This window comes from Musa acuminata, chromosome BXJ1-5 (genome assembly GCF_036884655.1).
Source record: "Musa acuminata AAA Group cultivar baxijiao chromosome BXJ1-5, Cavendish_Baxijiao_AAA, whole genome shotgun sequence".
NCBI lineage: Eukaryota > Viridiplantae > Streptophyta > Magnoliopsida > Zingiberales > Musaceae > Musa > Musa acuminata.
The window spans coordinates 9941619-9969463 of NC_088331.1; the positions used below are offsets into that span (position 1 = coordinate 9941619).

Consider the following 27845-nt stretch of genomic DNA (forward strand, 5'->3'; position numbering starts at 1 on the left):
ACACCAACAAATGTTCATGAAAACTTTGTGCCGAGGAAGATGATGTTGTTGGTAAGTTCATGGCAGAGGAGGTCACAGCTCTCAGGTACATGGAATTTAGCAGTACCTGAACATAGTACAGTAATCATCTTTCCATCACCTCAAGGAAAACAAAGAGATCAAAACATGTCCTTACTGCAGACTTACAAAAGTTGAGAAGCTGCAGAACCTGTTCACCTGTGAAGGACCAACATGAGAAAACAGTAAGGGTTCACATTACAAATTTCTTATACAACCCCCCTTCTTGCATCATAATAATCATGTCTATTCAAAGTGCCAAGAGAATCGAGGCAGCTCGGATCGAATGAATTACAACAACAAACTACGACGAAAAAAAGAAAAATGGCAGCTCGGATCGAATGAATTACAACAACAAACTACAAAAAAAAAAAAAAAAAGGTAGTGAAATCAAGAGAGTAAGATCTTAATAGTCCTCTGCTATGCAGCCTACTCTTGGTTTGGTCCAGGAGCTGTCCAGTATGTCTTCACCACCAGAAGGAGCTTCTCCCTCTGGAGAGGGCCGTCTTCGTGATCCATGATTCGACTGTTCCATCTCATTCCATCTGCAATGCTCTTGATCTTGACCAAGGCATCCACATCATCTCTAATGATCACCGTGCCTTCGGGTCTCAAGATCCTATCCATCTCCAACAAAATGTCCTCCATCTCACATCTGAAGTAGAAGAATGGCAGCTTGTCAGTCGAACATGAGCAGCTACATGATGCAGAGTCAAATCCTTCTTACCTGTCCTTGTAAAGAGTGAACACTGAATCAGCATGAAGGAGATCATACGTCCTCGGATATGTAGACATTGCCTCACACCTGCCATGAACGGATATGTGAGTTAGAGCAGATTCCGGCACCAACAGTATCAGATATGTGAATTGAGTCACTTGCCAGTCCTGATAGGTTCCAATCAATCCACGCTCGTAGATGACTCCGAGAGTGTTAACATCAGCTGCTGTTGGCACAATGTTCATCACCCAAAGGGGGTCATCGATCAGCGCAGCAGCAAAGCCACCAAACTTGGCGTTCATGTCGAGCAGGTTGCGGTACCTCCCCTTCTGCCCCAGTTGGTTGATCACCGTCTTGTAGTACCCAACCCTGTTCTTCCACAGCTCTGTATCTTGCAGGAACACCTCGGGTGTAGCTCCATCGATGCTTCCACGCGCGATCCTGGGCGGCACCGCCGTCAGTCTTTCAGGCCACTTCTTCAGTTCTCCGCCGGAGATCTCTTCGACTCTGACCACCTCGGGCAGGGGGGTTATGCAACTCTCCGTCTTTGTGTACCTACCACCACAAAATTTCTAGCAGACCATCAGCCGAAAAGATAAGACTTCATTGGATTGGCTGTCTGTGAATCGTGTCCGACAGCGTACCAAGCTGTATCAGGATTCTGTGATTGGCAGAACTGGGGTGATCTAACCGTCTTGCGATTAGCTTTGCAGCCGATATGATTGATAGGCTTCTGCCAGATCGCGATGTCTCCTTTCTCCTTGAGTTTGTTCCAGCACAGGCTCCTGGCAACAGCTTCGATGGCTGATTGCTCATGGTTCAAGTCCTCCCGTGTTCTGTCCCACCCCTTCCAATGCTTCTTCCAGTTAACCGGCGGACCAGAGAGGATCCAGTAGCCGCCAGGCCTCAGAATACGATCGACCTCGATCAGGTACTGCCCATCTTCGTACAGTGATTACGACAAACAGTTTGAGGGCGGATCCAAGAAGCAGAACCAAATCTAAGGAGCAGCAGAATTCGAGTACCGTAGAGGTGCCAGGGGATGAGGCACCTTGAGCAATGGGCCATGTCGAAGGCCCTCGACGGGTAGGGGAGGCGGATCGAGGCGAGCACGCCGATCATGGCCGGGACGCCGCGCTCGAGGGCGAATTGGACTTGTGCCTCGTGGGAGTCCCTCGGCGCGAACGACATCGTTAGCACGTTGCGGGAGAGGAGGTACGCCCCCCAGCTCGCCACCTGCACTCGACATGATCCAATAATAGGCAATCAAGAAAGATCCAAAGAGCTCTCATAGCTTCTCGATATGAAGAAGGTGAACGAATCCAGTGTACAGATTACACCACTGATTCAAGCATAAGCCACCGGGTTGACCTCAACGCCAGTTTCCGGTGAAACAAGAGTTGACTTTGGCCAGAATTTACCAGTCTCAAACAAGAGAATGAATCGATCTAATTGGCCGACACAGATCCGAAATTAAATGCAAAAAAGCAAGTCCAAAATAACCCCATGATTTCCTGATCGAATTTAATCTCGAGAAACTACGATCATGTGTTCTTCAGGAAGAAACAGTAATCCCTGTTCCATTACCACGGCGAAAACCAATGTCAACTGGACGCCGGGAATCATGGCCGAAAAAAAGACAGATCTTTCTGCTCTCGCCATGCCCAAAATCCAATAATTGCCCGGAGCAGCGTTGACCCGCCGGCATCCAGAACCGGAAAGCGAGAAGGAAGAGCATAAACAGGGGAAGTAGAGAATAGAAGGAACCACTCACCCCGCAGCCGGTGTCGACGGCGGTCCGGATCGACCCGTCACTTAGAGAAATAAGCCGGTCGATGTCGTCGATGTACGCATCGGCGCCGTTCGGGAACATGGTCCCGCCGCCGGGGAACCGGAACTTGTCCCCGTCGACATGGATCCAATTCTGGACCGCCTTCTCCACCGTGAGCTCCTTGTGCGGAACATTGGCGAACCACGCCGTCTCCCGGCTCGCCGGCCACGGGAACGGGTTCCTGTACCCCGGCGGGGCCGGGATTAGGCACTTGAGGAGCTCCCCTTTCGTAGGGCAGTGCCGCTCCCGGTAGATGAGCCGGTCCCGGTCGAACCGCAGCGACCGGTCCCGGTCCTCGCACGGCGTGTACTCCGAGTACTTGATGTCGCACGCCGGAAACTCCCGGACCGACGGCGCCCCAGCCGCCGCCTGGTCCGCCCCGTGGTGGACGGCGAAGTCGAGCGCCGCGGCGCGGCCGGTGATGGGGGAGGCGGCCGGGTTCCGGTCGCAGGAGACGGCCGTGACGACGGTGGAGGTGACGGAGGTGGCGCCGCTCCCGTGCTGCCAAATCCCCAGGTAATAGGAGGCGGAGCAGAGGATGGCCACGACGCCAAGGCGCAGCAGATTCGTCCGCTTCCAAAACGGCTGGTATAGCTTCCACACGCCGGAATAAGGGTTGGTGGCTCCCGCCATCCCTCACACGTCACCTTTAGCGGCTTCTCCGGCCAAACTACCGCCCAAGGCGTCACCTTTAATGATCCCAAACACAGAAACAGAGGAGGAGAAAGAGCAGAGAGAGGAGGTGAGGGAGACGGAAGTGCGTGAGACTGTATCCAATCACTTCTCGAGACAATTCTATATAGAAGAATGGGCTCGGAAGCATGTGAAGAGGGGGAGACTTTTCCAAGCGAAATTTCGTAGCATATGAATGCGGTAACGTCTTCCCCGTAAGACCTTTGGATTTGGGTGGGACATGGCGTGACGCTTCTGCATGGAATTGGATGATTACTTCCTTTCTACCCAGGAAAAGAAGCATCGCTACGACCTCACCCATCGACGAGAGAAGACGTTCAACGGTGGGACGATTCCATGCACGTAAAGAGGTTTTGCCGCTGTAACCACCGTCTTCATACATCCCTTGTTCTCCACTGTTCTCGTGAAGAGTTCTCGTGCCCACAGTCCAAAAAGGATTGTACGTGTGGGGCGAGGAAGGAGCCCGGCTGCTGTTCTGCATCTGGTGCAGTGGCGGACACCATGAAGGTTGCAGAGCGGGTGATGATCCAGTTCAAGGACAAACCAAACCCAATGATGAGGGGGGGTCCATTCTCGGCTGCGTTTGGTGTGCCCATGAAGAGAGGGAGAGTCAGGACAGGCAATTCCTGAGCACCCCTTGTGAACCATACCAAAAGAACACCTCCCCAGTGGACGCTCAACAAGAAGATCTCAAGACCCAACCTTTTGTAGATGTCGCCACAGTTCAAGAAACAGCAAGAACAGTAGAATTCTTCTGATGCAAGCAAAAACTTGGCTTCAATCATAATTGCTTCACTCACCGGCAAGGCAACTTTTGCCACTGTCTGCCTCATGTTTATGCCACTCATTGACACGAAGAACATCAGTGATGTTTAGGTAGAACGAACACAGGCCCATCACCATCAAGTATCCTTCTCGAAAGATGAATCCAGAGGGAGGCAACAACATGCATGATCTTTAGGCAGTAGGTAATTATGCTCACCTAATCACAGTAGCCACTGGCTTCGCTTGTTTGTCACCTGGCAGTGGAAAACCAGCATGAGAAAGCTAAACCCGGTGCTGTGGTTTAGTTCACCGGTCACATCCCGGGCTGAGGACTCAGCTGGTCCACGGTCTTGACAAAGTTGCATGGCATCATTGCCAACCTAATTGTCCCCATCAGTGAAGCCACAGTTCACAGGCACCCCATGTGTTCGACTGATCTCGCGGAGAGGGCACCTCTGTTCGCCGAACAAAGCTGCCGTCTTCTTTCTCCTGCGGCGGCCATTTCCACGGTGGGCTTTCCCCCACACCCCATTCCTGTGGTCGATTCGAATCCTTTTACACGGTTCGAGTTTATCTCATTTCGATGTCGATGTCTCTTCGATACTCGAATTAGGATCGATCGAGAGAGATGGAGAGATCTTTAACGTGCATTATTAATCCATCAAGAGAGCACATATGGCGTCTCTTTCGTTCTTCTTCTTTCCTGTGATAAACGGGCGACAGATTGCAATCGATGGAGACACTCCACTGATCTCGATCGAGTTGGTACTTCGCGGTTGGCTTATCCCCGTTTCTCGTTGCTTGCGATCGCATTGAGAGGTAGAGGTCTTCGTATCTCAAGTTGTAACTAATCTCTGGTTTCGATTAGCTACCGTTTACATATCATCCCATCTCGTCTATTAAACTATGAATTCTACATTTAATAGGATAAATAAATACCACTTATGATTGATATTTCTTACCATTATAATTATTAAGATGATAAATAATATTATATATATATTCATTTGAGATATAATACATGAATATTTGAACGTTATATCATTGTCAATCTCTTAATTTTTTTCGATACATCTCATACAATTAAAATTAAAATTAATAAATATACATACTTATTTTTTTAGTTATTTACGAAAATTATGATTGATCAAATCTTTTGCTCCTCTAAAAATTAAAACAATAAAAAAAAATCATGTCTCACTTATCCATTAGACTATTCTACCAACAGTGAATGAGGTGATGTGCATTAAAGTTGGAACAATAATTGAAATCGCCCATAAGTCAACAATGTGTGATCGACTCACGTTGTATATGTCATGGTTTGCTGAGCCTATTAAATAAGAATAAAACTAAATGAAACAGTGGGGTTAGATAATTATTATCCAATGAATAGTTCGATCGACTTTTTTTTTTGTCGTTTTATTGTGATAATATATTCGGCACTTATCGATCCAAGTTGGATAAGCTCAATCAATCAAGTCCATGTATTAATGCGATTGCATTATTTGTCACTATTCAATTTGATGTGATAACCATTTGTTGCATGATTAAGACATTTATGGTATATGAAATTTCATATCAAAAATCGATAAATATGACTTGGAAGAAATAATTCAATCAACTTTTTTCTTGTATACAAAAACTCAAAATTTTAGGATAATTAGCAAAATGATAAATAAAAATAAATAAATTTCATTATTGTTGTCACTACAATTGTTTTATAATATCATGTACATAATCCGATCTCGGGGGCCCATTGGTGGGCCCTCATGGTTGGACCACCGTACATAGCAAAATACTATTTGAAGAATGTCTCGTCGCTATTTTATTTTGTTTTTGGTGTCTTTTCCAATTCTACTTGTGCAAACTACTACATTTCATTGTCTCTTTATTCGTATGGAAACTCGAAGGATAAGTCAATGATTTTTGTATTTATCCTTTAGCATAAATATTATAATTTTTATTAATTAGTTTACCTAAAAATATATTTACTATTGGGCTTTTACTTGATGATATCATCCTAATTGATTATGTAACTCCATCTCTCTCTCTCGTAACCTCTCTAATTTCGTTTTTGTGATTATCTTTTTCTTCTTTATTATCCTATTATATTGTTGTAGACTTTCCCTATCGACTCTATTGTCCTTACCACTATTGTTACTTACTCTCTCCGTCACTTGTAGTCTACCTATTTATTGTTCTATCTTCCATCAACGTAATCGTCATCAGCTCTATTGGCTATCAACGATCATTTACCCAGGTTATTTTTTTTGTCATCAACTCAGTTATTTGCGAAAGAGATGGAAGAAGAAAAAGATGAAAGGAAAATGAGAGAAGAAGGTGAGGAGGAAGAATAAATAGAAGAAAAAAAAAAAAAGGAAGAAGAGAATGATATTTTGGGATATTTTAAAAGAGTAGTTTAGATATATTAAAATATGATTGTAGATAGTAAAATGTGGTTTATAAATAGTAATCCTTTTTTTTTTCTTACTATGACGAAAATGTCCTTAATCAAATTCATAAATGATGTTGATAATCCATCAATGAATTGATTTATGAGATTAATCAGTCTGGTCTAATTCAACTAAACCAAACTCGACTTGACGCGATTGGATCAAATCGATCATTAGTGGGTTCGAACAACTCGATTCAAGAACTTTATGGGTACTTTGGCAAAAATGAGATGTCTCAGGAGACACCATCAAATAAGAAAGGTAAAATATCAATTTTTATTCAGCTCATCTACGTCTTAATTAAAATGATAATTTACTTATATAATATTTGTGAATGTATGTTAACAATTTTAAGTGGTGACGATACAGCGGACCTACTTATCAAATTTTTTTAAAGGTATAGTTAACCTAATCAATAAAAGTTAATACTAAAATTAATATTAAAATTAAAAATTATCTTTGATCATTTGTTTAAAAAATATGAAAATTTTCATATATTGGGCGACATATATTTTTTAAAAAATATTTGCTTGTTTCATTCAAAGATTATATAGCATGTGAATTTATGAGTGGAGGTAGATAACGATGTAGATCCCGACCCTTGACAATTATGTTAGTGTTGACACAAATGTAAAGCGATGAAAGGACTGCTTGACACTTGTATCAATGTCGACAACGATACGAGGAAGGGCAACGTTGCTATGCATTTGCATCATTGTCGATGTAGATGCTGAGCAACATCGTCATTCCCTGCATTGTTGTTGGCGCCGATGCATATGTAGAGTGTTGACATCTATGTTATTCTTTTCCTCGACATCAATATGAGGAAAGACAGTATCGCTCTACATCTATGTCGAAACCGATGCATATACTAAGCAGCATTGTCCTTCCTCACATCGTTGTTGGCGTCGATGCAAATATAAAGCATTGACATCTACGTTGTCCTCTTCCTCGTCTCCTTTTGTCTCATATTTCGTTATCGCTGACCTTCATCATCCTCCTCATCTCTTACAAGAAGTTGCAGAAGTACTCGACGTTCTTACTAAATACAACCACAATAGCCATTCATTGTTTGTCTATCATTTTTGTATCATATGTTATATTTTTTTATTGATAGAATCGAGAATAAATAAAATTAAATATTTTATTTTTTATAATAAAAAAAATAATATACAATTTTGAAGTCTAAATATCATAATATTAACAATTTAAAATTAACCATCTAACGGATCTCAGTCTGTCGTCGGTATCGCCGACCCCATTTTTATCCCTCTCGTGCCCTTTCGTCTCGTGAAGCATTTTTTTGTGTAAATAAAAATATTTTATTTTTATAATAAAAAAATTAATATAAATTTTTGAAGTCTAAATATCATAATATTAATAATTTAAAATTAACCATCTAACGGATCTCAGTCTGTTGTCGTTACCGCCGACCCGTTTTTATCCCTCTCGTGCCCTATCGTCTCGTGAAGCGTTTTTTTGTGTTCGACTTCGTCCCCTCGCCCAATTTCTCCAGTGTTTCTCGCAACGGAATGATCCTGCTGTCGTCGTTTCGCTTCGCTCGTCGTTCCTCCTCCTGTTCTTCTTGTTCTTCGTCTTCGTTACTATTCGTTGTCCTCTCTAGGTGACAATCGCGCTTTCGATTGTGTTTTTGTCTTTTTCTGGCGTCTGTTTTGTTCTGTTTTTCGTTGGAGGCAATGCGTTCGACTCGGTGTCTTCAGGAGGATTGGCGATGGTGAATTACTGGGATTTCTTGAAATGGCTGGGAACGGACGCCTCCACCAGCGTGATCACGCTCCTTGACGACCCAGCGGATCTCGTGCGGCTCAGTGCAGTGTCCTGGTCCTTGCGCCGGTTCGGTATGTACTCATAATCGCTTCGGCAAGTAGAATCGATGCGTTTATTAGGGATTAAGTAAGTGGTCTTAGGACGTCCATCTCGCGAGTGTTGGATAAATACGTTTCCATTGGTGCTTTTGCAAACTGAAGTTTGCTTGCTTTGAGTTGATATGATTAATATTATGAGGTAAACTGACTTATGTTAAATGCGACATTATTGGGATTTTTTTTTTCCCTCTCCAAGTGCTTAATCTTGTTGATATAGTTGACTGAACAGATCATGCAAGGGCTACATGTAAATTACTGTTGCAGATTGGACTCTGAATTTTAGTGGCTAGTAGGAATTCCAGAAAACTGACTTGACATTGATATTTCAAATCTCTCAATGTAGCCATTGAATGAATAATTGTCTTGCAATTCATTGATTTCATCAAAAATTTAATAACGTTGTCAGCATCATGAAGAGAACGATGCTAATAATTGTTGATGTGTTGAACATTTAAAGTTATTTTACCGTATGAGACAAAAGTGTTTTACTTTATGTACATCAAGATCAATGGTTGTCAGCAGTTAATGTGGGGGCTGCCATGAGTTTGTACGTGTTGTCTATGGTCCATGACTTTTCATCAAATATTTAACAAAATAGTTGTAATTAGTGTCACTTAGCTACTTCCTATCACGTTAATTGTAACATAAGGATAAAGCTATTTATAAAAATGCCTAGGTGTACCATTTATTCTGATTGATTATGTAGTAATTTGCTTTTAAGCTTGCATCTAGTTTGACTACACTTTTTTCAACGTAATGAATGGAGAATGTATGATTAGCATTGGTTATCTAAGGAAGTTTGTTTACCAAAACATGAACTTGACGAACAAGAGTAACCCAGTATCTTGCAAGTTTCCTTAATGAATTATTGAGTTTTATTTATCTTTCTGATTTGGTACTTGATGAAAAGTTATACAAGCTCAATACTTAGTTTTTCAAATGCTCTTGCTAGTGGAAACTAGGATTTTAGTCTAAGCTACCACATTTGTGTTTGAATACAAGGTCTTTATGAGTTTGCTAGATATTTTGGTGGAGAACACTATGTTTCCTTGTTATTCCTTGGTATGGTAAGGGGAAGTTGGGAGCCTGATGTAGCATGCAGTTATTAAAAGGGAAAAGTAGGATCACATTAAAAATCATTAATGTATGTTCAACACTCCTCCACAACTTCTTGTTTGATGCTTGGCTTGGAATTATGCTATCCCCTTCTGTTTTGTGTTTGCCAATGCATACAAATGTGGCGTTTGGGTTTTTATCAAATTAAAGTTTATATATATCCTTATACTTCAAAATATGTATACTCTTATTATGCTTTTATGAAGTTACAGATGTTAAGGTTCTGCTTAAAATTTGTGACTTCTCTCATAGATGTCCAATTCCTTCATATATGCCCACAGAAAGTTCTAATCTATAATGTTTATAATGTTGCAATGATTCTTGTGAAATAATTAGTGTGCCAAAGGGCATGTATCAAATTTTGGCCGTGGAACTTTCAGAATGTTTTCCAGAATGTCAGACACTTAATGCTAATGGATTTGGTGTTGTTGGTTAGACAATGAAATCGGCTTTGCACATATAATGCCTCGTGCAAGTCTCTTGTTTCAGTCTCTTCTGTCATATAAACACTAAGAGACTATGTAATATCTGATGGGGTGTTTTTTGCTTGTATGTGCATCAGTGCACTCTTAAGCTTTAGAAACAACTTTCTTTTAAATATTGTCTTGTTCAAATTACATAATTGATTTTAATGAGCAATTTGAAATGTACTGCAGTGATTGTAAATAAATTTTGCAAAAGTTTATGCTCAAGATTTTGTCCGGACACATTGAATTTCCCTCTTGTCACTGAAGTAAGCAACACTAGCAAGATTGCAGAAGTGGGGTCTAGCAGTGCTTTGGATTGGGAAAGCCTGGAGAGAGAGCATAGAGCATATGCGCTTTTATGTCACTTGATTGTTTCTCTTGAAGGTAAAAGGGACTGCATTCATCGAGCTGTCTGTGCTTCCAGTACTGATAATTATCCAGATGAAAGCATTGAGAACACATTGGTTTTGTTGATCAGAGACCTTCTTACTGGTCAAGTGGGGGACAATATGATCCTGGAGTGTCTGAGAGTCTCACTTATAGGTTAACTGCCAATCTCTGTGTTGTGAGGGAAATAAAGATTCAGCCATTTAAAGGTTTTTATTTGTAAGATTTGAGATATTTTATTTACAGCACTCATTTTGTTGCTTAGCTTATTATTATTTGCTCGTGTATCTCTAATACATAATGTTTATTCAGCTTTTTTCCAGCCTGACCATCCCATATACTCGGCAAAGTTTGTACGATTTCGAATGGACCATTCTAGATTAAGACAAGGGACAGATAATTATGAAGAACAACAATTAGCTTCTGATGACTACGACAAGTGGACATATGTTTCTCCTGAATTTCCAATGGAACAGGTGATTTATAGCATTTCAGACATTCTCCTAACATACTGCAGTCTTGCATTAAATGCTTTGGTTCATTTATTAGATTACAAGGCTAATAAACATCTATATAGAACTAGTTCATATGTTTGACTCCATTTATGTTGTTCACCACGTAGTATGGAAAACTAAATAATGATCTTCTGATGACAATTAGAACCACACATACATTTCCCAGATTTTCCAATGCAGGTGATTTGAGTTTTATGCTTTTCTCTGAGCTGTGTCCCCATTCAAATGATAAAGGCTAATAAACCTCCATATAAAGTCCCAAGTCATATGTTTCTTTTTCTTAGCCATGTTTATAACATAGTTTTAGACTTGTTTGCAAATAGTTTCACTAAGGGAGCAGATAAACTTGTGTAAAGTGTGAAGTCATATGGTCTAGAAGTTATTGTGAGTTGCAATTAAAATCATTTCATAGCTTTGTTGGTTATATTTTGCTCCAGAAGGTGATAGTATGCTCTTTTTTAAGGTTTTTTTTATTTTTTTGCCTAAGTTTAGGTTCTGTAAGGAGCTTTTCTAGGATATCCTGTTCAGGACCACTTTGATGTCTATATCTGAAATACTGAGCCTTTGAAGTACATGATGCACAAGGTGAGGATTGTTCAAGCCTTCAAGCTACTCATGTTCTTATCTGAAAATATAGGTGGCTAACATATGGTCAAATGCCTCGTTTTATATGAGCATACATTGATATCCTTATTGGAAAATCATGTAAATTTATGGAGACATAGTAGTCTAAAAAAAGAGTTGTGCACACAAATCACAAATGCAGTGGTTGGGATCATGATTTAGATATCTTCAGTTGTAGGTTCTTCATTAAGATGTATGCTAGAGTGTGCAGTATGTCATAGAAATATACAGAGTGCAAGGAAACTGAGATCATGATTTACCTTCTCTCCTTTTCTATCTATAGAAGTGTCTATATGCTTTTTACATGTATTGGAGTGGATAATTGTATCCAGAAAATTCTGTAAAGTTTGCTTTCCATAGCTTTGTGATGATAAAACCATTATGTAAGCCGGGGATTTCTCTGACTTATCAATTCCTCTTGGAGCACCATCACATCAAGTAAAAAAAGGGTGAAGTGTTTGATGTCAATGTATTAATTAAAAAAGATGTAGCTTTGAGTCATAAAATCTGAGACATGCTACCAGTTACTCATATTGGTTTTTTCAGTTGAAGGATAAAAACAGGAAATTATTAGTAAAAGATTTGCCTCTAGTTACTCGTATTGGTTTTTTCAGTTGAAGGATAAAAACAGGAAATTATTAGTAAAAGATTTGCCTCTGCAAGATCTAACTTTGACCTGAATCATTATTTGTCCAGGAGAATGTATTACAATCTTTCAAGCTTCCACACCCAGTTATCTGTGTTGGTGGAATGCTGCAGATTGAACTGATGGGTAGAGTCCAGAAGCAAGCAGTGGATGGTTTGTATTACATATGGTGAGTGTCTGGGCCATGCTTTTCTTTTTATGTGTGTGTGACCATGTATCCAAAGTGAAATTGGACTTTCCATTTGAAGGTGTGGTTTACAAGGGTTCTCTATGATGCCTTCGAGCATACAACGAATAGATCTAGTAATTGAATTGAGTTGTGGATGCTCAATATCATATTGAAATTCCAAGTTAACTGCCTTTGCATAACTACTGTGGAAGTTGATATAAACATAGATTATGATGATTTTCTTTTCTAACATTATGATGGATGTTACTGAACTCGTCTTTCATGTTCTTATTGCATGTTGAAGTGTATGCCATGTGCAAGTAATGGGAAGCCCACTTTCTCCATTTTTTGAAGTTGAAATTGACGATGCTTCGGGAAGTTTGGTATTGAAGCACTTCCCACGGTCCAAGTGTGGCACAGTACCTGTTGGAACTGCAGAAGCTAAGATCACAGAGATGTTTCCTGGCATTCGTTTGCAGCCAGACTGATGAATCCAGGAGCTGGCAGGTGGTGGAACCACGATTCTTAAGTACACCGCTGAGACCTGTACATTCTTCTTCCGATGAGGAAGATTATGGTGATGATTCTGATGGTGGTCACTTTCCCGAAAGATTGTCCATTCCTGGATTCCTGGTTCTTGTAGCTGATGGATTGTTCATGAAGTTAATTTTTTGTTGGGTTCTTTGAATTATCAAACCATGATATCATACATATGAAGAATGAATCATTCTGTCATCCGTCTGGATGCTTAAATTCCTCTTACAGGTTTGCACATTGGTACTGAATGTCGAAGGAATTAAAAGTTTCAGGTGCAAGCCCTTCTGATATAATTGATGATGACTCACAGTCACTTATCTTCACAGGTGTTTGTGCTTTTCTTAACTTTCGTCTCTGCTGCTTTGCCTTCAGATTCTGTCTCTGTAGGGCTTTTTCTTTTTCCCTGCTCTTATAGTGTTCATTATAAAGGCATTGTTCTTGTGTCTAGTGATTGATGGGTTGATACAAAAATACTTTATGAATGATTAGGGATAGTTAGTGTTGAGGTAAGCAACTTTGAGAGCCATGGCCTCAGGGCTGATGCGGTTCGGTTCGGGTTCGGACGTCGGGGATCTCTCCCTGGGGCGTCCCTCGAGCTCACTTGGTCGATCGGTGCGATGGTCCGATCGGGACGGGTTCGTCGTCTCCTCCGGGCGGGGGCTCGTCGTTCGCGCATCCAGCGGGGACTCCCGGCTTTGCACCTGCACAAGGGTCGGGTCGGGTCGAGCTTCGACCCCTCCGACGATCAAGTTAGAAGATGTGGAGGGGGTTTTAGAAGAAGAAGCGTTTGTATGTGCGACCTCTCTGTCTTTCGTTCTCTTTCGTCCCCTCCGCTCGTTCAGAGTGCGAGGGTATTTATAGAGAGGCTTACTGTTTCCTGATATGCCCGCTTGCAGGGGGCAGGCTGGTTGCGTCTGACATTGGTTTAGCGTGGCGTGAAGAACCGAGCCTAAGTAGGTGTTAATGCGCCTCGGCCAGTGTTCCAGTCCGTTTGATCGGGAGTCGTCACATCGTCCGAGGCGTGAGGCGTCATCTGACGTCAATCGGGTCTTATCGTAATTATTATCTTCATTAGATTGAGGCTCTCGGTATCAACCATAATAAAATATATTTTGGTTGCCAATTTATTAACTGTCATATACTGTCACTATTAAATAAAAGACCAGAATAAGAAATATGATCTTAAGTCATTTATTTAAAGCCAAGAAACAGTGGTTTTCACAGAACCAGAAATGTTGCTGCTGCTGTGGCGGTCTCGACGCATGTCTCCTTTTATCTGAACGTGCATTGCACGTGAGCCGAATGAACGGCTCTTACTGCATCTGATGAAGGGAGGATGCCTCACGCACCTCGAGATCCGGGATCCTGTCTGCTATTTCAAGATGCCACTGAGATTTGAATGAGGTTAACACTTCTTTTTTACGCCTTCAAGTTTCAACTCCCTCTCTCGGTGTTACCGTCTTCGTCTCGTTTAACCCCTCTCCTCTTCCTGTGGTACAGACGAAGGCGAAGGATAAGGTTCGCTCGCATACTTCGCTTCTCCTCGGGCGTCGCTTCGTCCCCAAAGCACAAGGAGTAGCCTCCGCTCCCCGCGTGAAAGCTTCCTCCTCTCGTGTCGCTTGTAGCTCAAGCAAAGCAAGGTGCCTCCTCCGCCTCCTTTCTCCTCTCTTCTAAGCCAAGCCTTCTCTCCCTTGTTGAATCCTCCTCGGCGCTCGTCGCTCGCCGCTCGCCGCGGTGTTTGAAGCTAATTAACGCCATTTAATTTGATTGAATTTGTGGGTCCGGTTCGATTCAACCGGATCTGAATCGGGTACGAGAGTTCTATAGTGTAGTGGTCCCTTTTTGTTCGTGGTTGGGCTTTTAGGAAAGCACAGCTTTGTCCCTCTCTCGGCCAGCCTTTAGCAGCAGCTAAACACAAGCCCTGCTTCACGTGCAGGCAGCTCGTCTTTGGATGCATATGTTTGCTTCTCGCCGAGCTTTTTGAATGGCCTTCTCCAATTCTGTAGCCATAGAAATGCCCCTTAGATCAAGGCTCCCACTTGAAGACATGTAGCACAGCTATCATGGCCTAGAGAGGTGTGTGGCACAGCTAAATGGAAAGAACTAGAAAAAGAAGCTGGGAGAGTTTGTACTTTGTACGCCTCACCCAGTAGCTAATGTTCTTTTTGAAGCACTGGATTGGACAATCCCGGCAAAGAACAGTAAGCTTAACAGTTTAATGGGGGTGAGGCCTGATGCTTACATCAATCTTTGGCCTTGTATTCCTCATGGTAAATTGTCTGAAGCTACCAACTTTCAGAGATTACAGCAACTATTCTTTGTTCTTGACTTGGTTGGTCGGACATTGTTATCAACCAACGAGCCTCATATGATCTGAAAACGATTCCCACAAGCTTAGCAAGCAATCTTTACCTTCCTCGCAATCTCTTATATTATGGTAGCAATCTACTCTTTCCAGCTTCATCTCTCATCATAGATAGTCACCTTCCCCTTTTCCCCATACAAACGATTCGATTCCGACGTCCCCTCCAAGTGTTTTTTTGACTGTCCTCTCGTTGCTCTATCCATTTCAGATCGCAGACGCTGCCTGTTATCCATGGCCGAAGAATCTGAGCCCACACAGGAAGCCGATTCCGCCGGGCAGTTACTATCCCAAGCGCGGCAGCTCGTCCCTGCGGCACTCGACAAAGCCCGGGCCGCCACCGGCTTCCCGGGGAGATGGAAATCGATAATCTCCAAGCTGGAGCGCGTCTCGCCGTGTCTCTCCGACCTCTCGAGCGACCCCTGCTTCGCGAAGAACGAGCTCTGTAAGGAACTGCTACAGTCGGTGACGAAGACCGTCGCCGAAGCCATCGGGCTCGCCGGCCGCTGCTGTTCCGCAGAGCCGCTTTGCTCGGGGAAGCTCCGGATGCAGAGCGACCTTGACGCCTTGTCGGGCGAGCTCGACCTCCTCCTCAACGACTGTGAATTGCTGGTGAAGACCGGGGTCCTCGGCGACGCCGCCGCCGCCACCGCCACCGCCATGTCCCCGACTGTTACCAAGTCGCCGACGCACGACGGCGTGCGTGAATTGCTAGCCCGCTTGCAGATTGGCCATGCCGAGGCCAAGCACCGGGCCGTGGACGGCCTCCTTGAAGCGATGAGGGAGGACGAGAAGAGCGTGCTCGCTGCACTCGGCCGGAGCAATATATGCGCTCTGATACGGTTGCTCAGCGCGAACTCCATGAAGACCAGAGAGACGGCAGCCACCGTGATCTGCTTGCTCGCGGAGTCTTGGAGTTGCGAGAAGCTACTGGTTTCGGAAGGAGTGCTTCCACCTCTAATCAGGCTTGCAGAATCTGGAAGTCTGGTATGTAGAGAGAAGGCAGTGGTCTCGCTGCAGAGGCTATCCATGGCCGCCGACACCGCCCGCTCCATAGTCGGGCATGGAGGTGTGCCGGTGCTGATCGAGATCTGCCAGATAGGAGACTCCATTTGCCAAGCAGCGGCTGCAGGGACGCTGAGGAATCTCTCAGCAGTGCCCGATGTCAGGCAGACATTAGCGGACGAAGGCATCATCAGAGTCATGATCGATCTCCTCAACTGCGGGATGGTTCTTGGTTCCAAGGAGTACGCCGCAGAGTGCTTGCAGAACCTCACCGCCATCAACGACGACCTAAGGAGGTCAGTCGTCTCGGAGGGAGGACCGCTTAGCCTCTTGGCCTACATGGACGGGCCATTGCCGCAGGAACCAGCGGTGTGCGCGCTGAAGAACCTGATCGGCTCCGTCGCTGTCGACGGCCTCATGTCGCTGGGCGTCCTTCCTCGGCTAGTCCACGTACTCAAGGATGGATCTCTCGGCGCACGGCAGGCGGCAGCCGGCATCATCTGCAGGATATCGAGTTCCTCCGAGACGAGGAAGGCGATTGGCGAGCTTGGCTGCGTGCCGTTACTTGCCAAGATGCTCGACGCCAAGGCGAACACCGCGAGGGAGGTCGCTGCGCAGGCCATTTCGGGGTTGATGAGCCACCCGCAGAACAAGCGGGAGCTCAAGAAGGAGGAGAAGAGCGTGGCCAATCTCGTTCGCTTGCTGGATCCGAGTCCTCAGAACACAGCAAAGAAGTACGCAGTCGCTTGTCTCCTCTCCCTGTCGTCAAGCAAGAGGTGCAAGAAACAGATGATCTCCTACGGCGCCGTCGGGTTTCTCAAGAAGCTCTGTGAATCAGACATAGCTGGTGCCAAGAAGCTACTTGAAAGATTAGAGAGGAGGAAGCTGAGGGGCTTGTTCATCAGAAAGTAGGGGTGATGAATGCTTCATCATCGCTGATCTTGTACAGAACGAACGATGTTTCATCGACTCCAGGAAGAAGAGAGGAGTTGCTCATATCTACCATGTCTTTCTTGTAGATGTGTCGGAATCTCCCGATCACTGTGAGCTTGAATGCTGCTTCGTAGTCTCTGAACCAAGACATGAAACTGAAAGGCCACGATTAGTTGTCTCGGCAGTGGTAGGTGATCACTCTGCTTCACCTGCACTGATCATGCAACTGCTACCTCGTCGGAGGATGTCTTGTTGGTGTGTCTCTTTCGGATGGTGTCGGTGGCGATGTCAGTGGTTGGGTGTTGGATGAATTCACCATGGTTTTTGTTGAATATTGGTAGAGATATTATAAACAATTTAAGATGGTGCCAATCGATGAAAAATAATCGTATTACAAACAATCGTAGGGAAAATATTTTCTTAATTCCAACTATGATGTTTCATATCGTCAAGAAAAAACCTTGTCATATCATAGAATGATGACGATTATTCGATCATATCATATCAATAATTTTATTAAAACTAAACTTTTGCGTGAGAATCCTTCTCTCCTACTGCTATAACCATCGAACTAGTTTATTTATATCTCGTGATTCGATTCTATATATATTAAGATTCGAAAAAGTAGATTATATTTTGTTAGATCAATTTTGTCACATTAGATATTGATAAACAATATAAGACGAATCGATCATCATTCATCATAATCATATATAGATCAATCTTCTCTTAGATATTGAAAAATGATTTGGGTCGATTTTTAAGCTATCAAGTTATCAAGATATTTCTTAGGAAGATCAAAAATAGTTCAAATCAGTTACGAATTAGCTCTTCTATAGGATATCCGTAAAAAATATTTTGGGAAGACTAAAGGACATCGATTATAAATAAGTTTTCCTATGAAATATTCGTAAAAATATTTCAAGAAGATTAAGGAATAGTTAAGATCAATTACGAGTCATCTCATTTACGAAATATCTATAAAAATATTCCAAGAAGATTAATGATCAATTCAGTTTCATTACAAGCCAACCCCTCCACGAGATATGCTTGAGGTTTAGTGTAAAAACATATTCATAGTTTCCAAAAAATGAGAGGAAAAAATAAAACTATTAACTTAACCTCGATCTTTATGTCAGAATAAAGTTGAGAAGTCTTGTTTTATTCTAGATGACTTTTTGCACTTGGATCATGACCACATTGTATTTATAGTGACATCAACATTAAATTTTTCTAACAAACACTAACATGCGGCATGCAAATTAGTTGGATTAGGAAGACATGCTTTGGGTGCTTTCAGATGAACTTTTGCCATCTGAATCACACATCCACATCAAGTAATCACTCACTCACTCACGAGCGGATGGAGATTCCAAGGAGCCAATCTTGAAGTAGGGTTGGTGGCCGTGAATACATACCATGGCGACACTCCACGGGCTCCTTTAAATATCAGAAGCTTCTCTGTTGCTTGTTGAACCCTATCATTATCACTTGCTTCTTCATGTCACTCTCGTTCTTGTTCTTGATGTGGAATTGGGGGAGTATCATAATAACGATTTTAATTACATTTGTCATAATATTTTCATGGGATAACTAATCTATTATTTTGTTTAATCCAAATCATCCGTCCAAAATACTTAATCCAAATTAATAATAGTTGTCTCATCTAATTTATTCTAATCATATATTATAATTTTTTATATTTTAGAACTCGACGGATCAACATAGCCCGAAATCATTTTTGGCATCATTTGTGACAATCCAATCCAAATGCTATAATTGACTCTTTAATTTTATTAAGTTTAAACCATTGATTAAAATACCTCTTATGTTAATTATAATAAATCTACCTTAATCCTGCTTTATTTTCAATGCAAAACTAATTGGGTTGTTACAGAATTACCGGATACTCCGTCGTCTCCAGGTTCGCCTTTGGCGCGCGGCGCCACCACCTCCTCGGCCTGGCGCTCCACCGCGCCATCCTCGTCCTCCTCTCCACCTCCGTTCCCATCGCGATCCTCTGGTACTAATTCCGCCCCATCATCCTCCTCCTCCACCAAGACCCTGCAGTCGCCGTTGTCGCCAGAGACTACCTCCGCGCCTGCCTCCCCGATCTCTTCCTCCAGTCCTACCTCCGCCTGCCCATCAACTACCTCTTCGTCTCCGTCCTCCGGCTGGGCATTGGCCTCTGTTTTGACCAACCGCAATCTCGTTGTCTTCCTCACAACTTACATCTACCTGTCGGGCCTCCTCCGCCAAGAGTGCTTCAAAAGCTGAAGGTCGCTAGCCTTCTCCTAAATCCGCAGGCCACCGTTGCGTCCACGGGCATCCACATTCAGTCTACCTCTCTCGTCTACATCTTTCCGTCCTCGCTCAGCTTCGCGTGTCCACTTGGGTCAACAACGAGCTCAGTGCAAGCCAGCCCGACCGAGCCCGGCGAGCCTTCGCCGTCGGACTGTTTTGGTGATCTCTCCGGTAGAACTTCCTCTGATATACGACGTATAAATATACTTCTTAACGGGTCGAATGGATGGACAATCCGGATCCGCTCATTCTTGGATCCGTGGACCCGAACAGTGATCCCTGACCGTAACGGTTTAACGTCCAATGGTGAGCTGTGTGAACTGTGAAGGCGCTTTCTGTTGGCGAGCTTCCCACTCTTCTTTGTCTTTTCCCCCCATTCATCTCGCTCCAAACCCTCGTCCCCTGCTCTTCCCCAATGCCGCTCTCGGGTTCCAAGATCACCTCTCGCTCCTCCTCTGTCCCCGCTTATCGGCGAAACCCCCATTTTCACGGCCGCCGCGGTAGATCCGGCACCACGAGCGCTCCGGTTGGTGGTTGTCGCAATAGCTCCAGCGAGGGGAGCAATAGCCGAGATCTTCGATCAAGTGATCGAAAAGAAGTTTTCAGACAGTCACGTTCGTATATTCCTTATTTTCTTTTCTGTTTTGGTTGCACTGGAGCTTTGTGATCCCGCTTTTGTACTAAAGATTTTAGGGAATCCTCTTTCTTGGATCTTCAAAAAATTATCCCCGATTAGAAGAAATAATAGTTGATCGCCTGAGGAAGGATCCTATATTCGTGTAGGCTTATGGTAATATAGTTCTTGATTCCTTCGGGGTCGGTTGGAGAGCTTCTATATTAATATGATTTCATAGAAGTTCAGATTAAGTTTTATTAATCTGAACAAACAGCCCCTATTAATATGATTTCGTAGAAGTTTCGATTAGGTATGATTAATCTGAACAAATAGCTTCAAAAAGCACATGCCGGTACGAAGCTGTCAGTTAACAAGCAACAAGCAGTAGATTCCGATAAGGAGTTCATCTCTGTTCTTTATTTTTAGTGTTAATTGAGAATGGGAAATAAGTATATGTACAGTGGAAAAGAGAGATACAGGATATGGATGAGAGAGACAAGAGGAGTAATAGGGAAAAATGAAGAGATAAAGAGGTTCATAGAAGGAAAGTGGATGACAGAGAGAGAAAAAGGGTAGAAGGGGGTATAAAAATTTTTGTTGAGCTTCTTGCGGAAAAAAAATAGAGGAACTTGTTTGGACGATTGTCACATAATTATAGATTACTATCTCGACCGTCCAAGTAGATTGAAGGTCGAATTGATTAATTTTTAAATGGATTTATATAAATGCATGAGTATATGTATATGTGTGTGTTTGTGTGAAAGTGGCTGTATGTGTATGTGTGTCTATGTGCAAGTGGCCGTATATATTTGTGTATATGATATAGCTAATTTTAGTTGTTCCATGCAGATTAATTTCAGATTTAGTAATTGTGATTGTTTCAGCTATCATCAACGATATTACCTTTTCCTGCCTGGGACAGCCAGTGTGAGTAGTCATAATTATTGTTTAGCCATAACTTATTGATTGTAAACTGCCTCAATATATTTTTCTTCAGTAGACCTTTTTGCTCACTGTACAATTCCATTTATAAGATCACTGTTGGTTATCTTCTTGCTGAATCTTTCATTGGAACCAGTTGGAGCATGTGATTTACTAGTAAAATAGTGCAGATAACTCCAGCAAGTTACCATGTTCTTTTTCTTTTCTGTGTTGTTTCTACTCATGTTTCTTCAACTGGATGCTTTTTATGTGGTTTATAAAATGCGTCAACTAAGTTAGAGTTGTTTTGACCTTTAAATATGTGGATATGTCTGGCAGAGACCTTGTGTCTCCTGGCACTGAACAATCAACATGTTGAACAAACAATAAAAACAGCAGTATACCTATAGGAAGGCAAATGATGTCCAATTCCATCAAATTTTCTTCACTATTCTTGCATGATTACATATTTGACAATTAATTTTATGACCGTTTCCGTTAATTGTTGCAGCACACTTTTTTCTTGAACTGGAAATCAAGTATCATCCGTGTTTCTATTATACAAACAAATGGAACTTCTGGCTTTGAAATATTTGGTTGTGTTGAAAAAGTTGGTCATAAAAGCTGGAAATGTTTGTTGAGTTCAAGCCATTACTTCAGGTATATCAAACTGGACTTTCAATAGCATAAATGCCTAGAAACAAAAGCGTTACATGGGATAACATGTTGTAAGCATATTTGACCATGTTGCTGGGTTAATGTGTTGTTGGGGTTTTGCATTATGCATTCACAAGGACCAACCGTTTTCCATATGTAACAGTGGGCATGAGACAGGCATATAATTGGCATGGACATCGCATAGCCCCTTCGCCATGGAAAGTATCTTAATGATAAGCGGTCTCATACAAGCTTTACCTTATTTTCTTCAGCTGTGGCGGTAACTTTTCGATGATGTATGGTCATTTGATTTTGGATCTCTGCAACCAGGAGGAGACTATTGCGCAATTTAGTGTCGTGTTTCTCCTTTCTGCGCTGTGTCCTGAGATTTCCTGTACTAAGGTACTTTATTTGACTGAGAAGAAGCCTTTATATTTGTTTATTGTTAGCCAATGCTAATTCCTAAATTGCTCCCAGGTCGTTCAATGTGTTTTCTTCACCATACTGCTTATTTGAATTTTCATCTTTGCCCTTTTGCTCTTCTTGAGGTCTACTTCAGATCACCATTTTTATGGTGAGCTATCTTTTACTGAGGCTAACACAGATCATTTTGAATTGGGCTGTTATGTTTTTCATGTCTGCCATGTTAGCTTGTGTTCTGAATGTTTCATAAACTGGAATTCTCTGAAGTGTACTTATTGTTCATTTCATGCAGCTATGTGGTGGAAAATCGTCAGAAGGCATAATTATTGGTTCTTTCTTATCTATGTCATAGGCAGCAGTGGTGATTATTATCTCTACTTCAGTATCCGGATATTTAAGTTCTGGTTTTCAATCTTTGCACCTACTAACTTTGAGGTATTTCCTTATTTTTCTTTTTTTGCGTACCAGGCATTAAAATTTTAAGTGGGAAACAACATCACAAATTCCTACATGGCCAAGTTATAAATGGTGCACTCCGGCAACAGGTTTGGCTTGTGGTCTCTTTTGCTTTCGTAGCACGATTCTGCTAATTTTCCAACGCAAAAGAACCATTATGTCCCGAATTAATTCCCGACTCTTATCACTAGGAGGTGGGAAACCTTGGCAATGTTGGTGGGAAAGATTTGTTTCGTAATTTGTATCTCATCACCCCAACCACTCTCTTTACGTGGAAGAAGAGTCGGAAACAAATGGGAGACGGACGGCGCTCTTTGGTCTGGCCCTTCGATTCCGTCCCATGGCATCAACGAGCGAGAAGAGCCCCACGGAGCGAAATCCGCCGCCGCCTCCTCCTGCACTCGACCCACCAATTCGAAACCCTTACTCGGATCTCGTCTCCTTCTTCTCCCGAAGGCGAAGACGGGACCGTGGTGATGGAAGTCGCGGCGGGAGAAGGGGAAGGAGACTGCCCTCTCTGAAAAATGTTTCGGCAGTTGTTTCACGAAGTCAGAGCACCAGTTTCAGCCTACATGCGGCAGCCAAGAATCCAAGGTCATTCTGCCTAAAGAGGTTAGACCATGATAGATATAGTTATCCATAGAACAATCAGGTTGTACGCTAATAGGTTATCAAACTGTTAAATGTGTCTGTGATCAGGAACACAACGGACCTACAAGACTTCCTTGAAAGGAGAATTTCTTTCCACGGATATAATTACCCTGCAGCGCCACCCTCCTGACTGTCTGATTCTGATCCAAGAACTTAACATGGCTTGGTTGAGCTTCGCTACAGGTTTCTCCATACAAACTATGGTATGCGTACTGTGATGAAACGAAATATAAGTTTGGATCACCTGTACGTGAGTGTATTCTCACTCAAATATTTCTCCATCATCACCATCTAAAAATTAGTTGCATGTCACTAGACCTTTCTCCATCATAAGTGTTTGATTCAGTATATTTTTTCTGATGATTCTCAAAATTATGTACATGCGAACTGTTCTTGAAATTCCAGTTTTCTGACTGTGGACATTTGACCACAATTAATGCATTTCAGAATGGATTTGTGACTATCGTTTGATATTGATTTGCCTGGTAAGGTTGTTTTTGCTGACAGGAAAGAATGGCTTCAACAATGTACAGTCATTTAATGACTGATATTGTTTTTTAATAAATAAGTATATTGTTTTTAATTAATAAGATGGAATAACTTGGTTAGAGCATGTGGCTGTTAACCACAAGGTCGGAAGTTCTCAAGCCTGTCTCTTGGTAGATTAGAACTTTGCTTTTTGAAACAAAATATGAACTTTTTGTCTCAGTAAACGATATTATGAGTTTTTTGTCTTATCAAAGATAACCCGGTGATCATTTGATAGATTGATAATTTTTGTTGAATTTTTTTGTCCTAATGAAGATGACCTAATTGTCAAAGGAAAGATTGACAGCCATATAATTCTTTATTGTTTCTACTTCCATAATACTGTTATTTTATTGAATCCTGTGTCTTAACAAATAATGTTTATTTTTTATACACATTTGTTGTATGGTAGATTGATACTTTTTGTTGAATTCTTTGTCCTAACAAAGATCACCTAACTAGATGGATTTTGATAGCCATGTTTCTTGATGGACTAGAACTTTGGTTTTTTTGAACAAAATATGAACTTTTTGTCTCAGCAAACAATATAGAAATTTAGCCCTCCTTCTAGCGTTTAATTCTTTTTTTTTTTTTACTTCCATAATACTGTTATTTTATCAAATCCTGTGTCTTAAAAGATAGTGTTTATTTTTTATACACAGTTGTATGGTAGATTGATACTTTTTGTTGAATTCTTTGTCCTACTAAAGATCATCTAACTGGATGGATTGGTAGTCTTGTCTCTTAACGGATTAGAACTTTATTTTTTTTGAACAAAATATGAACTTTTTGTCTCAGCAAACAATATAGAAATTTAGCCCTCCTTCTAGCGTTTAATTCTTTATTTTTTTTTACTTCCATAATACTGTTATTTTATCAAATCCTGTGTCTTAACAGATAGTGTTTATTTTTTATACATAGTTGTTGTATGGTAGATTGATACTTTTTGTTGAATTCTTTGTCCTACCAAAGATCATCTAACTGGATGGATTGGTAGTCTTGTCTCTTGACGGATTAGAACTTTATTTTTTTTGAACAAAATATGAACTTTTTGTCTCAGCAAACAATATAGAAATTTAGCCCTCCTTCTAGCGTTTAATTCTTTATTTTTTTTTACTTCCATAATACTGTTATTTTATCAAATCCTGTGTCTTAACAGATAGTGTTTATTTTTTATACACAGTTGTTGTATGGTAGATTGATACTTTTTGTTGAATTCTTTGTCCTACCAAAGATCATTTAACTGGATGGATTGGTAGTCTTGTCTCTTGACGGATTAGAACTTTATTTTTTTTGAACAAAATATGAACTTTTTGTCTCAGCAAACAATATAGAAATTTAGCCCTCCTTCTAGCGTTTAATTCTTTATTTTTTTTTACTTCCATAATACTGTTATTTTATCAAATCCTATGTCTTAATAGATAGTGTTTATTTTTTATACACAGTTGTTGTATGGTAGATTGATACTTTTTGTTGAATTCTTTGTCCTACCAAAGATCATCTAACTGGATGGATTGATAGTCTTGTCTCTTGACGGATTAGAACTTTATTTTTTTTGAATAAAATATGAACTTTTTATCTCAGCAAATAATATTATGAGTTTTCTATCTTACCAAAGATCACCTGGTGAACTTTTTGTCTCAGCAAACAATATAGAAATTTAGCCCTCCTTCTAGCGTTTAATTCTTTATTTTTTTTTATTTCCATAATACTGTTATTTTATCAAATCCCGTGTCTTAACAGATAGTGTTTATTTTTTATACACAGTTGTTGTATGGTAGATTGATACTTTTTGTTGAATTCTTTGTCCTACCAAAGATCATCTAACTGGATGGATTGATAGTCTTGTCTCTTGACGGATTAGAACTTTATTTTTTTTGAACAAAATATGAACTTTTTGTCTCAGCAAATAATATTATGAGTTTTCCATCTTACCAAAGATCACCTGGTGATCATTTGATAGATTGATAGTTTTTATCCTAATGAAGATGACCTATATATCAAAAGAAAGATTGACAGCATCTCTTGAAGGATTAGAACTTTACTTCTTTACACCGAATATGAATCCTTTTTCTTAGCAAACAATAGTATTACTTATTTGACTGATCAAAGGTCACCTAGTAATCATTTGATACACTGATTTTTTTTTGGTTAAATTCTAAATTCTAATTTACAAAAGATCACCTAGTTGTCTTATGATGAAATTTTTGGTTGAATACATTTCCAAATAATCTTTGATGGATAAAAAACTTAACCTTATAAAGCCAAACATCATCTAATTGTGAACTGTCATAGTAGCTTTATGCTCATCGAATTTGGATTTTCTACAAAGAACATCCCTCCTGCTCTTTGTTTCTAGATAGAATATCTAATCTTGCATTTAGTTTCTTTTATCTTACGTGAAACCATAATTTTCCTTGTATATAACTATCCTTGTATATTATAATTTTCCATGTTTGATTCTCTTTTAGTGACTCAACGTGGCCTTCCCCATATCCAAATCTCTTTGGAAGGAACTTGGTGAAGGCCAATGGTGCAGCTCTGTAGCACCACTAGAATGGGTACGTCTCTTAACTCATCTGTACTTTGCTAAATATTTCTCCTTATAAACAATACGGTTTTCAATCCATCACCTGGTAATCATTTGGTACATTTTTTTTGTTGAATTTTATCTTACCAAAGATGCCTAACTGTCTTATGATGCGCTCAATTTTGTTTGTTGAATACATTTCCAAATCACCTTTGATGGATACAAAACTTTACTTTGTGAAGCCAAACACCATCTAATTGTGAATTGACATAATAGATTTATACTGGTTGAATTAGTTTTGTTGGTGATTTTCTACGAGGAACATCCCTCCTTCCGGTGTTCTTTGTTTCTTTTCCTTTTTTGACATGAAACTTTTAAAACCAACATCTAGCCATGCATTTGGTTTCTTTTACCTTTCCTGAAACTACAACTTTCCTTGCATATAATTATCCTTCCACTCAATACTCGTGACATCATGTTTGATTCAGTTCGGATGTCTCTGGCTTCCATATCCAAATCTCTTTAGAAGAAACTCGGAGAAGGTCAATGATGCACAAGAATGTTTTTTGTTTTAAAAACCAAACTTCACCTAGTTCTCGAGCACGAATGTTTTTTTATTTTACAAATCAAACCATTACCTAGTTCTCTACTGGTATATTAGATCGAGTGATTGTAGATATAGTTTTATTTCTTATTTTCAGTAATTGCATTATCCACTACCACTGAAATAACTCAGTTGGTTAGAGAGTGTGGCTGTTAACCACAAGGTCGGAGGTTTAAGCCCTCCTTCTAGCGTGAAAAGTATTAGATTTAGTGGTTTTTTTTCCATTAATTACTTGTACACCTGATTTTATTTTATTTCTATTTTTTCATTAAATATTTATACACACCTTAACCAACGAGATGGAATATCTCAGTTGGTTACAGTGTGTCGGTGTTAACCGCAAGATCGGAGGTTCAAGCCCTTCTAGCGTTTAAAGTATTAGATTTGGTTTTATTTATATTTACATTATTTACTTGTACAAAAGTTTTTATTTTTATTTTTCCACTAATTACTTATACACAATTTAACCACCGAGCTGGAATAGCTCAGATGGTTAGAGCGTGTGGCTGTTAACCACAAGGTCGGAGGTTCAAGCCCTCCTTCTAGCGTGAAAAGTAATAGATTTAGTTCTATTTTATATTTACATTAATTACTTGTACAAAAGTTTTTATTTTAAGTTTTCTTTTTTATTTTTCCACTAATTATTTATGCACACTTTAACCAACGAGCTGGAATAGCTCAGTTGGTTACAGGGTGTGGCTGTTAATCACACGGTCGGAGGTTCAAGCCCTCCTTCTAGCGTGAAAAGTAATGGATTTAGTTCTATTTATATTTACATTAATTACTTGTACAAAAGTTTTTATTTTAAGTTTTCTTTTTTATTTTTCCACTAAGTATTTATGCACACTTTAACCAACGAGCTGGAATAGCTCAGTTGGTTAGAGCGTGTGGCTGTTAACCACAAGGTCGGAGGTTCAAGCCCTCCTTCTAGCGTGAAAAGTAATGGATTTAGTTCTATTTATATTTACATTAATTACTTGTACAAAAGTTT

General features: G+C 40.9%; 3 protein-coding genes, 2 non-coding genes and 1 pseudogene across 5 annotated transcripts; 5 read left to right on the forward strand and 1 right to left on the reverse strand.

The window, feature by feature from the left end:
* Window positions 1-232: 232 nt before the first annotated feature.
* On the reverse strand, window positions 233-3662 carry LOC135673712 (probable methyltransferase PMT15). The gene is made up of 6 exons (XM_065182941.1): window positions 2550-3662; window positions 1801-2011; window positions 1420-1717; window positions 938-1330; window positions 785-862; window positions 233-712 (listed from the first exon to the last, which is right to left on the reverse strand). Exons 1-6 carry the CDS (start codon window positions 3237-3239, stop codon window positions 487-489), a joined length of 1896 nt encoding a protein of 631 aa, XP_065039013.1. The 5' UTR covers window positions 3240-3662; the 3' UTR covers window positions 233-486.
* Window positions 3663-8002: 4340 nt separating this feature from the next.
* Window positions 8003-13083, forward strand: LOC103984877 (F-box protein At4g00755-like; annotated as a pseudogene).
* Window positions 13084-14335: 1252 nt separating this feature from the next.
* On the forward strand, window positions 14336-17249 carry LOC103984878 (vacuolar protein 8-like). The gene is made up of 2 exons (XM_009402445.3): window positions 14336-14504; window positions 15438-17249. The coding sequence occupies exon 2, from the start codon at window positions 15461-15463 to the stop codon at window positions 17141-17143; it is 1683 nt and encodes a 560-aa protein (XP_009400720.2). The 5' UTR covers window positions 14336-14504; window positions 15438-15460; the 3' UTR covers window positions 17144-17249.
* Window positions 17250-18445: 1196 nt separating this feature from the next.
* Window positions 18446-23647, forward strand: LOC135673881 (uncharacterized). The gene is made up of 10 exons (XM_065183281.1): window positions 18446-18501; window positions 19062-19187; window positions 19797-20082; window positions 20934-21011; window positions 21517-21665; window positions 21935-22064; window positions 22378-22446; window positions 22554-22630; window positions 22733-23153; window positions 23241-23647. Exons 1-7 carry the CDS (start codon window positions 18446-18448, stop codon window positions 22435-22437), a joined length of 885 nt encoding a protein of 294 aa, XP_065039353.1. The 3' UTR covers window positions 22438-22446; window positions 22554-22630; window positions 22733-23153; window positions 23241-23647.
* A 3681-nt stretch (window positions 23648-27328) lies between these two features.
* TRNAN-GUU (transfer RNA asparagine (anticodon GUU)) lies at window positions 27329-27402 on the forward strand. The gene has a single exon. It is a non-coding gene; the product is annotated as a tRNA-Asn (tRNA).
* Window positions 27403-27713: 311 nt separating this feature from the next.
* On the forward strand, window positions 27714-27787 carry TRNAN-GUU (transfer RNA asparagine (anticodon GUU)). The gene has a single exon. It is a non-coding gene; the product is annotated as a tRNA-Asn (tRNA).
* Window positions 27788-27845: the final 58 nt, after the last annotated feature.

What these genes read in the sequence shown, in the direction of transcription:
- LOC135673881 (XM_065183281.1), top strand. Translation starts at nt 18,446, where the DNA reads ATGCTTTGGGTGCTTTCAGATGAACTTTTGCCATCTGAATCACACATC. An exon ending in AGAAGTTTTCAGACAGTCAC is followed by an intron (nt 20,083 to 20,933) that starts GTTCGTATATTC and finishes TGTTCCATGCAG; the next exon opens with ATTAATTTCAGATTTAGTAA. An exon ending in CTGAGATTTCCTGTACTAAG is followed by an intron (nt 22,065 to 22,377) that starts GTACTTTATTTG and finishes CATTTCATGCAG; the next exon opens with CTATGTGGTGGAAAATCGTC.
- LOC103984878 (XM_009402445.3), top strand. Translation starts at nt 15,461, where the DNA reads ATGGCCGAAGAATCTGAGCCCACACAGGAAGCCGATTCCGCCGGGCAG.
- LOC135673712 (XM_065182941.1), bottom strand. Translation starts at nt 3,239, where the DNA reads ATGGCGGGAGCCACCAACCCTTATTCCGGCGTGTGGAAGCTATACCAG. An exon ending in CAGAATCCTGATACAGCTTG is followed by an intron (nt 1,331 to 1,419) that starts GTACGCTGTCGG and finishes TTGTGGTGGTAG; the next exon opens with GTACACAAAGACGGAGAGTT. An exon ending in TTCACTCTTTACAAGGACAG is followed by an intron (nt 713 to 784) that starts GTAAGAAGGATT and finishes CTTCTACTTCAG; the next exon opens with ATGTGAGATGGAGGACATTT.